Genomic DNA, 14,340 nt, shown 5'->3' with positions numbered 1-14,340 from the left:
GTGTGAACGTTTGAATGATTTTTAATAATGTTGTTGTCTCCATTCTTTAATGATGCAGTTGTCTCAGTTTGTTTAGATTTGTGTTAGGTGTTTTGTACTTGATAAAATTGAGATTCATCCTGCATCTTTTGACGAAAAAGACAGACTGTTTTGTAATGTAACTCAGTGGTATGTTTTGGTCAGAAGATACCGAAATAACTGGGATTTGTGGAGGTAGATGGTTGTTTGTTTATGAAGTTGCTTCTTTTTGAGACCAACAGATGGCTGTCAATAAATAATCCTGGCAAAAAAAAACATTGAAGTAGTCAGTAAAGTGAAAGATTTAGTGTAATCTTACATTGAATATTATGTTTTTATTAATGTTCCCAGCTTAATTTTCCAAAAGGCTGAGTAATTTTCATTCATAGTAAAGATCTAATGTGCAATGTCAACAGCTTTGTCTAGTTACAAATTGTTGTTCACTATACTGTGTAGTGGTTCCTAGTAAGATTCATTGCATAATTGATTTTTTTTGTTGCCTTTCATTTTCCCAAGTGTTGATTTATTCTTTTTTTTCCTTCTCTTTACCTTCGGATCCTTTTTTTGCATTCATTACCTTTTTCATTTGCATTCCATAACTCTGTGTACTCTTTTTAGTTCAGAAATTGCTAGTGAAATTATTCAGAAATGACAGTAGGTTGATAACTATTTAATTTCATGTTGACAACATCACTTAAATAGTTTTTATAGTAAATGTGTTGGATTCAGGAAATATCTGTTCTGAGAAAAAGTATTTGTGGAGTTATCCTAAGTTAGCATTTTGGACTTCTGCATGAAGCTTCCTAAACATGCACATCCTGTATCTGCAGGAGGAGACAATAATTTTAAGACCTGCGTAGTATTGTATGATAGTTCAAAGTCTCTGTTTTCGTGGGAACTCAACCTTTCCCATAAAAATGAATGCACGTCAGCAAATCTTATAAAACAGAGGGGTTTCAGTTTTGTGGAGATAACAGAAAACAGAGTAACTGAGGTGGATCAGTTGGGAAGAATGGAATATATTACGTAGGTGGTCTGCAGTTATTGCTGTACGTGGTGCTTTTCAGATTGTATTAAGAAACTGAAGTGAATGATCTTTAAATATTTTGGAATTTTTAGAATTTGAGCCTTATTCTTAATCTGTTGTGTTTCAGATAGGAATCAATTTTTTGTTCTAGATGGTTTCCCTAAATTTCATATACTGAGATTGTGTCTTATAGCTCATTGAAGCAAGTTATTGTGATAAAATTACTTTCTCTATTGAAGTTGTACAAATTCTCAATTATACTAGAATTCTGTGTAACAAAACCAGTTTTCTTTGATTCAGTAATAAAATGACATTGTGATGCTCACCTGTACAGCTGCTGAAGGTAATTACTTTTAATAATAAATGCTATGTGTAGCTACAAAAGAAAAGATTTTTTCACAAATGTAATCACATCTGAATGTCGTAATTATACTTCTGCCAGTTGATAATGCTAAAATTCCAGTTGGGGATAAAGTGATTTGCTTTTTAGATGTGCTGTGCACTGCTCAATATGCCACTTGCCTTCTCGGGGATCTACTTGCTAATAATTGTCATGGCAGGGGGGTTGGAAGCTGATGATCTTTGAGGTCCCTTCCAACCCAAACCCTTCTGTGATTCTATGAAATGTAAACGTGAGGCAGCTTGTGACTGAAGTGGTTGCCTGCGGGTCAAAGCAGTATGCCTAAGCAAAAACCTTTTAGTGTCACGGTTTCAGGTGTATCAAGAGTAGTGTGACCAGCAGGAGCAGGGAAGTGATCCTGCCTCTGTACTCGGCACTGGTGAGGCCGCACCTGGAATATTGTGTCCAGTTTTGGGCCCCTCGCTTTAAGAGAGATATTGAGCTCCTGGAGCGAGTCCAAAGAAGGGCAACTAAACTGGTCAAGGGGCTGGAAAATAAAACTTATGAGGAGCGGCTGAGGGAGTTGGGGCTGTTTAGCCTGGAGAAGAGGAGGCTGAGGGGAGACCTGATTACGGCCTATAAATACTTGAGAAAAGATGGTGGGGAGGTGGGGGAAGGGCTCTTTACATTAGTGTTGGGTGATAGAACAAGAGGAAATGGGCATAAGCTTAGTCAGGGGAGATTCAGGTTGGATGTTAGGAAGTATTTCTTCTCTGAAAGGGTTGTCAGCCACTGGAATAAGCTGCCCAGGGAGGTGGTTGAGTCCCCATCCCTGGATGTGTTTAAGAATAGGGTGGATGATCTACTTGAGGATATGGTTTAATGGGGATTAGGGATGGTTGGACTCGATGATCTCTAAGGTCTTTTCCAACCTAGAAATCTATGAATCTATGAATTTAAAAAATGATACTGCAGCAGACCTAGAGGACAATGCTTGTTTGTGATGTTTCTTCCTATTGATTGTTTCCATGTGATTACATCTAGGATATTTGTAGATTAGGATAGTATTTCTGAAGAACCAAAACGGTGTTATAGTGGGACCATCTTTGTTAGCGAGTACTATCACATTTAGCTTGTGTGTTTATTTGACTCTAATAAACATAAAGTTAATTATAGTTTGCTTTCTGTCTTTAATTACTTCAGATAAATGTTGTGTCATTATTTCTCCTGTATTTGGTTGAGATGATCTCTTCGGGACTGCAGATTATCTACAACACAGATGAGGTACAAATCCATTTCTGATGTTAAAACACATGCTTTATTAAGCTTTTTTTTTTTCTTGGTTTTATTTAGTTACCAACTCTAAAATAATTGTTCTGGAAATGCACTGCAGATATTCTCCACTTCCAGTGGAAGTCAGAAAAGACAAATGGAATGAATGGATAGTGAATTAAATTAATAGCTAATAAAGTGTTAGACATGCAAAGGGTGAATGTAACATGACATTGAAAACTTTTATAGTTCCCTGCTATTTCTGAAAGCTACAAGGTCAGAAATTAAAAGGTCTGTTAGGACAGTTAACTTCTAATTATGTTGTTCTCACTTTTCACCTTATTTTAAACTGTCAGTAAGTGTATGCTATCCAGTGGAATTTCAATATAATAAATAATATGATTAGTTTTCTGGAAAGCTGACGGACTTCAAGTTCACATGAAACTAAGGGTGTTAAGAAGTTTTGCTGTATCTTTAATTGAAAATAAAACAATTTTATATCATGGTAAGGGATATTTGTAAGATTGTTATCTGTTCTGTAAATAAGATGATAATAGCCACCATGGCCTTGACTTTAAGGATAAGTCTTGCCAGGACAACCTTCTGTCCTGCTTTAAAATGAAGTTATGTTTTGAGATAGGAATGGAAAGTACAGATTTGTTGGTTTGTTTGTTTTTTCCCGATTTCCTAATTTGCATTTGTTTAAATTTACTCTGGTCTGTTTAATAGTTGCTGCTATATTTCCTTAAAAAATTTAAATGCAGTTGTAGTACTACCATTTTTGAAAAAGGCGTATTTTTCCAGGAATAGTGCATTTGCATTGTATTTTTAAAACATACATCTTCATTAATGTTTTTTCTTTAGATAATGAGGAAACTAAGTCACGCAGCTTGTCTCCTGTCTCACTTAGTTAGATCATATAAGTCTATATTTTTTTTTTTCTGAAATGCCTTTATATCTTTGAGAAGGCAAATGTATATAATTACGTATTTACTTAGCTCCTCCAGATGTTTGCATTTAATTACAGAATCTGCAGAAAAAGTGCATGTGTATAGATTCTCCAGTCAGCAGATATTCTCCACTTCTATGTCAGGATGTAGTTTTCATTGCAGCTGTACCCCAGAAATCTGTGGAATATAGAGATTTACACTGCGATTATCTTACCACAGACCTGTACATTCTATTAGTCTCTGTATAGCTTCAAAAATTGGATATATTCTCAGCTCTTATGAACGCCACATAATTATGGTATTTCCAAGTCGTCTTGTGCGTCCAGATAATACTCAGCATAGTGGCACTGGCAGCACTGTGAATGTGGCAATCTGCTACCCAAACGTCAAGTTGGATATTTCTTCCCAATGATATCATTGCATGAGGTATTTAGTCTCTTTCCTTTCGTAGAGAGAGGGTTTTGAACCAGTGCTAGCACAGTGGAAGGTGCTGGCAGATGGTTGATATTTGGCAAGCTGTCTACATGAATATGTTTGTACACAGAACTCTTGGCTTCGGGGACCATTGTATGCCAGGCTGCCTGATGTCAGGCGTGGCAGCTGTTGATGAGTCACCCTCTAGGTGCATCTGTTTGCAGTTGAAAAGTTAATTTAATCACATCTTTGCATCCATAACAAAGAGAGCAGTGTATGATTGTGCAAGTGAATGAATTTGAGAGCAGCTATCTATGCATAAACCAGGAGGAACACTAGTATTGGCAGTCATCCATGTTGCGTGTGTATTCTTTATTACACCTTGCTCTCCATGTGCTTGACTTCTGGATACATAAGCTTAACACACACAATCCATAATTTCTGTAAGGGCTTTAGCATTGACTTGGTTATAGCATTTACATGCCCATGATGTGAATGAGTGCTCTCTCTGAAGATTTTTGTTTGCAACCAGTTATCTGCTGCCTTTTTTTTTCTGTAAATCTGTGATTTGGAAACCCTTGGTTATTCTCATAAAGTATCTGTAATTGACCGTTTTTTCTTGTGTTCTGGACATCATCACTAGTAGAAAGTCATTGGTAAGGTTGTATATTTCTATGTGGTGCTCTTGGCTTCTTCATTTAGCTGATAGCATCTAAATTTCAGTTATTGATAGAGATCAGAGAAGCCACATTTTTATCACTGGGTATTCTAGCTTCACTCAGAGAGAGTTCATTTTAATACAACCAAATGTGGAATTACAGGGATGAATAATACCGGGCATATCTAAAGAGTGGGGCAGTCTGTTTCCTTGAAAGTGCTAGCTATGAAAAGATTTACTGTACAGATAATTGTGCATGAGCACCCCACAGTGAAATTTTAGCAGAGACATATATAGAGAAACAAGTTGGTATGGAATTATGTGTATCACTGGTGGACTGGTATTAGCATAAAGACTGTATCTGAAATAGTAACTTTTTAAGAGTGAGAGAAAAGTGGAGAGAAAAAGACAAAACACAGGTATGCAGGTAAATTAAAATGGAGGCAAATACCTTTCAGTAAAAGATTTGATTTTTATCTCGTAGCTCATCAAAACGAATAAAAATCACTTGGCTGTAGAAAAGCAGATCCTCCTGTGTAGTTCCCCAATTTGGTTGTGTTTACAGCCATTGCAATATTCTGTTGTCCCCTGGAATCCCCTAGAATAATTCGGATGGGAGGGGATGAAATCTCTGCTGTGGTGGATGAACCAGTGTAAATCTTGTGTTTGTGGTTAGATTTCCTGTAAGTTCTAATCTGTGGACTCTTTGAAGTGAACTGTAAAATTTATCATCATTTTAACTTTCTTACATTTGAGCAACTCCAAATGTCTCTTTCAACAGTGTAAATGAGGAAAAAAGTATCTGCTTAAATAGGTCCCTAGCTATAGTTAAATACACCTTAAATACCTTAAAATACCCTTAAATACCTTATTATTGAGTTGAAACATATTGATCCAAGAGGAGATTTTAATTATAATAAATTGGTTCAGAGTTTTATTTATGTTTATAAAGGAATGTGTTTGAATCTGCAGGAGTATGTATTGTCTGGAGCTAATATAATAAAACTTTGCTATATCAATTCTCTTAAAATTAATTTAGAAACAGCACCAAGATTTCTATGTTCTAATCTTGTAGGATTTAATTCTTTTTCTCTCTGATGCTGTTTTTAGGACAAATCTTTTCGAAAGGATCAAAATGCCACCCTTTTGGAGCTCTTCAAATATGTGTTGTGAATATGGAATATTTTTTATCCCTGGCTTTGTAGGAACTTTTGCGTAAATCATGTCATCGCCTTGGGACAGTTCTTAAAATGTTGTGATTAAAAACTGGTTTTAAAGAGAATATTTGAACTTGGGAACTTCATTCTCTGGAGGGGAGGGAGGGAAGGATGGAAGGCACAATTGTGATGACTGAGGAAGAACAACTTTGTCTTTTTGAAAAAATGAACAGAAGAAAAATATGCTTTAATTTTCCTTCAGTTACTTTTATTTATTTCTTTCCTATAGGTGTCCTTCATTCAAAATCTTGTGTTTTGCGTGGAAAGAGCCTATCGTGTACCAGATTTTGGGGTCTGGGAAAGAGGAAGTAAATACAACAATGGCAGTCCAGAGCTGCATTCAAGGTAAGTGAGCGCATGTAGCTCTTTCAGTCAAAGCAAGTAAATGTGATATGAATAAAAAGAATTAGTGGGGTGAGTTAAAAATAATAATAATGCATTAAAATACTCTTTGAACTAAATTAAGGTTCTCTAAAGACTGAGAGATGTATTTTGGGAAAACATGGAGCATAATTTCATCATCATGTGCATGCTGAAATAACCACATAGATGCTTAGCTATTTGAGTATTCAAATTCCAATAATTATGTGCAGCTGCATGCATATAATTCTGAAAATTATGTTCAGAACAGTTCAGACTCTTGAGGCATGTGCAGTAGATTGGATTCACAAAAATGTTTAGGAATAAACTGATTTAAGGTGGTGTAATCATGAGTGTAGATTTTTCTCTTTTCCACTGTGCTGGGAGGAAGAAGCCTGACGCTGTGGAGGATAGCCTGGTGCACAAGTTCTTCAGATGCTACAAGTAACTGGATGTTCTGACTGCTGTCCTGTGAGACAGGAATTCTAACATTAGAGTGGTCCAGTACACTTGAGTGAAATTGCTCACATGCTGTCTATCTTGAAGGATTAAATTTGTAACCTGACAACTTGCTTTTTCTCGCATTAGTATTGTTTTCTTCACTTCTTGACCTCTGGGGTTTTGTTAATAATAAAAATGGCTATAGCTTGGATATCTTAGGATTTTTAAAATATCATTGATCATCATAATTATTGTGGGCTTGCAAATAGTACATGTGTTTCTTCCAGTCTTTGATTTGGCCAAATGAATGTGTGTTCTCATTTCAGAATGAAATGATTTTTTCTTAGTTCACATACAAGCATGTGTTTTAACCTATAGACATAACTCATTGCAACAAAACACTTAATTTAGGTATGTTTTTTCAGTGCTTCCGTGGAGCTTTACTATCAGTGTGAGAACTGAAAACTGCCAAGTTGTTATTATATAAACCGCTTTATTGGTTTGTTGGTGTTTTTTCTTCCTCCTATCCCTGTAAAATTGTCAAATGCCAGACTACATGAATGTTCACTTAGAGAATCATACACTTCTGCATCTCACGTTGTGCAAATTCACAAAAGGAACATTGAAACTCCTGTGTCTTCCCGTTGTTTGCAGCATTCTGGTTATTCAGTATGTGAATTTTCTCCAGGGAAAACTGAACATCTTTTAACCAGATGGAAATGGGCATGTTGTCTTGTCTTAATCTAGACTGACATTTATAGGTTGATTTTTCTAAGGGTTAAGTTTTATGAGATGGGCTGAGCCAATCTAACAGATCATTGAGCTGGCACAAAAGGAAATAAAGAGCTTGGTCCTAATTTAAGAAGTAAATTTTGGTCATCAAAACCAGGTATTGCCCCTATTTATCTTTCCTGGTGTGTGTGTTGATACTCTGGTTCACTGTAGGAAGCCAGTAGACAATTTCCTTTGTTCTCGTAAATTAGAAAAAAATGGAAGAGGAACATGCATCAAAAGATGTATTTAGATATTATTGAGGAAAGCCCTGGGTGCACTAAAGTATTCTCTATACTTTGTTATGCTGCTGTTGTAGTGTATCTACCTAAGAGAGCTCTGAAAAGAATTTACAAAAATTCAGGAAGTGATTATGACTAATCAGAGCCCGTCACAAATGATGTATGTGTGTCTTCAGTGGTGACGGACTCCAAACCAGTCACTCAAGTTTTGGTATTAAGTATGCTCTACCCCGGCCCTTAAATCTCACGCTGTGAGTCTGCATACAGTGTGTACTTGCTTTCAGAACTAGAAGTTAATTCTTGTCTTTTATTGAAGGAAGCTTTCTTTTTAAAGAAGATATTATATAATATGAAGTCCATGAATAATAACTGCAAATTATGGCCTGTGTTAGAAGATGCAGATATTTTAAGTCTTTACACAGGGTTGGTATTCTATCTTAGTACAGTTCAAAACACTTCTAATAAATGATAAATAGCGAAACACTCTGTGGACGAGGTCTTCACTGATGTATGCAAATTGATGTCTTTTACTGGTTCAAAGGCAAGATTTGTAACAGCTTTTATTATAGTGTGATTCCCTTCCCATACGGCTGAATTTCTGAAAAATTAATTTGTCCTGCAACCATTTAATCAAGCTGTTCTCCATGCTTCTGCTGAGTACCTCTGCCAAATGTCTTTGACATCTCCCATATGTACTGTGTGAGTAATAAAGTTGCTGAAGTGCAGTGTCCTCATATTCCAAATCTAAGACTGTAGAGCCGCAGTCTTGCTCTGCTCTGTAGCGTAGGTATTATGGCTTTCTGGGCTGCCAGTGCACATTGCCAGCTCATGTTGAGCTTCTCCTCAACCAACACCCCCAAGTCCTTCTCCTCAGACTGCTCTCAATACATTCTCCACCCACCTTGTATTTGTGCTTGAGATTCCCCTGACCCATGTGCAGGACCTTGCACTTGGCCTGGTTGAACTTCATGAGGTTTGCATGGGTCTACCTCTCCAGCCTGTCAAGGTCCCTCTGGATGGCATCCCTTCCCTCCAGCGTGTCCACAACACTACCCAACTTGGTGTCATCTGCAAACTTGCTGAGGGTGCACTCGATCCCACTGTCCATGTCACTGACAAAGATGTTAAACAGCACCGGTCCCAGTACCGACCCCTGAGGAACACCACTTGTCGCTGGCCTCCACTTGGACATGGAGCCGTTGACCACAACTCTTTGAGTGCGACCTCCCAGCCAATTCCTTATCCATCGAATACATGTCTATCCAATTTAGAGACAAGGATGTCATTGCAGGACAGTGTCAAAAAGTTATGTTGTGTGATTGTTCAGTCTTTTGAAGACATACTTGCTACTATGGCTGTTCTCAGACCTTTTTTCTTTTTGAAAGGAACTTCCTCCTGTCAGTTGCCCATGAAACTTCTAGTAAGCGAAGTAGTACTTGTGTGTATGGTGAAGGGAATGCATGATTATACCATTTCGATGTTTAGAAATACTACAGGATGGGGAAGGAAAGCAGTATTTTAATATTGAGACATTTAGAGTTTCATTTGCAAGTAATATTTGTGAGAGTACTGAAGTCTCCAGGGCCTTTGAATAACTAGAGATAGAAAAACACTGATCAATAACTGTATTACTCTTATTGTAGAATAATGGCTGAGTATGTAAAATAGAAATGATTTCAAGGAAGGAATCCATATTTGTCTTCAATTTTTTCTAGTGGTATCATCCTATTTTGTAGATAGAGTGAGTAGTTTTACGTTTTCTGAATACCAGCAGTTGTTGCTGTTGAACAGCTATTATTTCTGTACCTTTTGTCAGTAACTTTTTTCCTGCTCTGAAAAAATAACTGTTGGTATTAGAAGTGTTATTTGGAAGGGAAAAGAAGAACAGGAGATTTTAACATATGATACAGATTTCAGTGTGCAGGATTTCTCTGAAATTTTCTCTGAAATTTTTCATTTTCTATGTATGCACTTTGGTAGTAATACTGAACTCCTATGCCTGAGTCACCATGCCAGTTTGGTTTTGATCAATTGCTAGGTGATAATTAAAATAGAACAATTGTAAGAACAATTACGTTTTTGTTCAGGTATTTGAAACCAAGCCAGAAAAATAATTATATTCACAACTTCTGAGTTCAGTTTATTCCTTCATTGTGTTCTCTGGTACCAAAAGCTTTCATCACCAGAAGAAACCAAACTGACGGATTTCACCACTGTTTGATGCAGCTGCTCAGAGCAGAACTTGGTTAAACTAATCAGCTTTCTCTTGTTGAACCAATTAGAATTAAATCTCATAAGGACTATTTCTGGCAATGTTTCAGAAAGAAAGATGGAGGCTTACAAACCTGTTGGTAATAGTTAAAAAGAATTACAGAGTCTGAAATTAGTGCCTAAAGTACTTCAAATATTAAAACCAACCCAAGTAAAACAGTACTTAAAGTAAACAAATTCTATAGCTCTGCACTGTTGTTGGTTTTTTTTTTTCATTATTTTCAATATTTTCTGTGTAATCATGACTGGCTTCCCACTTTAAAATATGGATCAGTTAGTAAACATTTGAAATTTGATATTTTCCATGAGTAGCTACTACAAATCAGTTTGTTTACAGTAAGGTGAAAAGTTTGTTCTGACCCAAAATGCCTTAAAATTTTCTTTTAACCTTAAAAGAATTAAGGTTAAAGCACAGTCCTTGTTTGCAGTTTTCTGACAGTCTGGTCGCTATTTTTTTTTTGGGCCAGATAGTGCAGTTGTTTGTCAGTACTATCACAACTCCTCTTACACAGAAGTTGAGGATTATTAGTGATTGTTTTCTGAATATTTTTTGGAACTCGGTATTGCTTCATTGATTATTTTTATAAACAAAATATGTAGGGCTGTCTTATTTGGAAAGTACATATTCCAAACTATTGTTAATTTTACTGTTTCCCTGCAAGTAGAGTGCAGCGCTCAGAGTATTAGGGATGCTTTAATTTTTCACAATCATGACTGTCTCTGTGCTGACGTTGTTCTCATTTTATCTGGGCACATGAATCCTCTGACAACCTGTTTTTTTTTCATTCCTTGCTTGGCAGTACTGTGTAATTTTTATCCCAAATGAAAGATGGTAAGAAAAAGGAAGATGTGTTTGGCTGAGTGCATAATTGGCTAGAGAAAAAAGGGTACAAACTTTTACCTCCTTTTTTGTCTTTTTTTTTTTTTTAAAGAGAATATTTCAAGGAATTACTGTGCTAATGAATAAACTGTTGAATTAATTTATATATTCTGTTTTCCACAGACTTTTCCCAGTTCTTAAAACGTCAGTGTTTTTGGGCATCTATATGTAGCAGCGTAGATGTTTGAGAGTTCTGGTTTCGGTGGTTGTGTTTGTTTTTTTCATGTGTATTTAGTTTGGTTTTGTTTTTCTCCAAATTTGTGTGTTGTGCCCTGTTGGAAAAAACACAGTAGCTGCATCTAAATGGTTGTTAGCTGAGGACAGTGTGAACAACTTCTTCTCCCTTATAGGGAAAGGCTTTATGGAAAGATGAACTTTTCAGTTCTTCTTTCCACTGATTTTTATCTGGCTAAGGTTGGAGGCTTTCTTCCCGCAGTCTTGATCTATGTCCTTGTACTATGTTCTGTCACTTTTGTTTACCTTTACAGTCTTTTTTAAACTCTGAATCTTTTGTCATGTCAGCCTGATTCATTCTGCTTTTTTAGTTTTCAATCTTTTGCTATGTGTCTTCAGATTTGTTAACTTTTAAAGATAACAAGGTAGACATCTATACTCTCCTTTTGTTCTGCTGTCTTCCTTCTCTATTGTCTCATTGATTGTCGGGTTTTGACTAAAAATATTTCAAATTAATGTAAGCTACTTGGAAAGCAGAGCTCTTATCTAAAGGAATGGGCAGGTAGGGAGAAGGGTGAAAATTGATTCTGAAGGAGGAACTTCAAAACTGGGACAGACATTTAGGGATAGCACAGGGGGTGTCAACAAAGTCAATGAATTGCTGCTGTAGCTTATATAGAAATGAAGCCGAGACAGATACAGACGCATTGGTCAGAGGCACTGTAGTCAAATGGAGAAAAATGCATCATTTAAGGTTTCAGTTTTATGACTACAGTTGGAAGAATTACACCAGGCTTTGCCTTGCTGGATGCTCCGAATCTATTTTACAAGATGACCTAAGAGAACGTAAAAGGTGTTTGTTTTATTAGCTGTTCTGTAGTGTTTCTAGCTCCTGTACTTTTATGTCACCACTTAGTAAGCAGTCCAAAGCCCTTTCCGTACTTGGAATGCTTGTGTTTGATAGTAGAAGTGTCAGAAATCTGGTAGTGTTACACATTACATTTTTGAACTCTAACACTGTCGGGTCCTAGCTCATTCAGTATTTTAGGTTTTGATGCCCTGGGGCCGTAACATCTGGAGTTTTGAAATCAGTGTGTGAAAATTTAGCATTTTATGTGTATGTTAATGCTTTAGCTCCTTATTGCTGTTGAATGGACACTCGTGAAGTTGGCCCATCTACAGTTATGTATTCTTTAACACAGTATTTCAGAATTCCACCCCCCGTCATACTTCGTATTTCATATAAACCTGTCAAATGTGTGTAGAGTTCTGTTAACTTATCTTGAGCTTTTGTTTTTTTAATAAAACACCAACAAACCATTAAAAATGTGTATGTGCATTGAGAGAGAATGTTTGGAGTGTTTTGTGTTGGTTTTTTTTTAAATACTCGAAAGGAAAGTCTAAGACTGCCTTTTTTAGTGGATGGCCTTCTAATTGTCTTCTTGTGTACGTTTTTATTTGTATGGTATAATTATCATAATCAGTAATAAATTATATTTTAGTATATAATTTGATTTAAAAATTATATAATGATTAGTCATTTTAGTAGATACAAGTCATGCTTAATGTCTTTAAAGATGAACTTGCTAACTGGAAAGCTTGTTGGTAGTATTTCTGGGTATTGTTTTCTTCAAGATGGATACTAGTCATGGAGTAAGTGAAATAAGACATTTTACTGTATGGTTGGCATCAGATAATCCTCCTTTTCTGAGTCCAGATTGATGAATTCTTTTATTATATTGAAAGCTAGTCAGAAATCAATCTTTTAAAGTTTAATGCTTGAGAGCTGGCTTGAAAAATTGTGCTGAAGTAAATCCTCTGTTAATACACCACTAGCAAGACTTTGAAATACATAATGCCAGATGTCTAGTAGCAAGGTGAGAGCAGAAGTGCTTTTTCCAGATGGTCTCTGACATTTGAAGACTAATAAAAGTGCTGAAAAGTATTTTTTAAAAAAACCCAACTCAAAACAACCCACCACCAAATGCCCCCAAATTTGCTGTGTCATCATTTTATTAACATGAAGATCAAGCACAAAATTCAAATCAAGAAAAGATCATAGCTCTGGAATCTGTCAAACATGTTAAATTTTAGTCTGGACCTGAATTATGATACCTCTGGTTTTTTGTTGTTGTTTTGTTTTCTCCTCAGCTCTGTTGGAATGGCAAAAGCAGCTTTAGAAGCAATTAATGGTTTCAATCTGTTTGGAAATCAGGTAATAAAGATGTTTTCTCTCTTTTTTTAGCAGTAATGATTTACATTGTGGATCAGAGGATATTTAGAAATATCTAGCACAGCTTGTTAGATTCCAGCTTTTAAAAAAGTCAGTTTGCAGAATGATTGCTCCTGTTTCAGGTACAGAATTCATCTTGATAAAATCATTAGTGCCCGTACTATCAAGAATTAGTCTTTTTCTGAAAAAAAAACAAACAAACCAGTAATCTGAAATGATTGCAGCTTATTCTGAACAAGGACTTGGTTGCCAAAAAGGTTTTTCCTTCAGAATTGTATCTGTTGATCAAAACACAGTATAGCTCTGCCTACAAGCATTACCTTACTTGTGTCTGCTTCCTTCCTGTGCCTTTTGATCAAGGTTTTAAACAAGTTACTTTTACATAATTCCACTGTTTTATTGGGTTTTAATTTCAATATTTTGCATAGTGGCAAAACCTTAGATTTTTCCATCCTTTCACATGACTTGGATCAATTAAGAAAGCAAGCCTTTTCTTAGATTTTTATCTGTGACTTGTATTCCCCTTCTAGCTGCACTTTTTTTTAGCTGTTATACCTACAATAGTGTATAGCTAAATAAAACAACACTCTTCTAAATTAAAAGCCTAGAAAATTTACAAATGGAAGATATCAGTGTTATTAATGAATGGAAATGAAGGGTAGGAGTGCCGCTAAAAAAAGTTGGATAGCATCAGGTGTGCATGGAAATTGTTATAATTCTTGCTGATGTGTTTTGTCTGAAAACTGTGTGGAAGGGAGGATGGGTTGGTCACAAAGTGGTGAGCTCCGTATGTGAAGTAAAGCCTTCCATATTGGACTGTTTTCTGGGAATCTTTCCTCCTTTTTGACTTGTAAGTGATGGACCTTGCTCACATGCCCAAAATGTCTGTATTTCATACAAAGTAAACACTAATTGATGAAACAGGCTTTATCCCTTCTTAGGGTTGAATAGCATTCGAAACTTAGTTTATAAAAATGACATGTTTACCTGAGTAGCTTATTTTCATATTTATTTTTTTCTGCAGTTAGTGTATGATCCCTTTGAGTTTTAATAATTTTATATTGTGACCTTA

General features: G+C 36.0%; 1 protein-coding gene across 6 annotated transcripts in view; it reads left to right on the top strand.

Annotated features, from left to right (window-relative positions):
* PHKB (phosphorylase kinase regulatory subunit beta) overlaps positions 1-14,340 on the top strand; it is an 82,680-nt gene that overhangs the window by 15,795 nt on the left and 52,545 nt on the right. For 5 of the 6 annotated variants that reach the window (XM_086620756.1, XM_086620758.1, XM_086620757.1 and 2 more), the window contains 3 exons: positions 2,589-2,669; positions 6,126-6,241; positions 13,187-13,250. In XM_086620756.1, the coding sequence (XP_086476882.1) occupies positions 2,589-2,669; positions 6,126-6,241; positions 13,187-13,250 (261 nt within the window). The remainder of the gene's footprint in view (positions 1-2,588; positions 2,670-6,125; positions 6,242-13,186; positions 13,251-14,340) is intronic. The other variant, XM_086620761.1, reaches the window with a different exon arrangement.

Source organism: Tauraco erythrolophus, chromosome 15 (genome assembly GCF_009769465.1).
Source record: "Tauraco erythrolophus isolate bTauEry1 chromosome 15, bTauEry1.pri, whole genome shotgun sequence".
Classification (NCBI taxonomy): Eukaryota; Metazoa; Chordata; class Aves; order Musophagiformes; family Musophagidae; genus Tauraco; species Tauraco erythrolophus.
The sequence above is the reverse complement of the archived record's forward strand: the minus strand, read 5'-3'. Positions and strand labels throughout refer to the sequence as shown.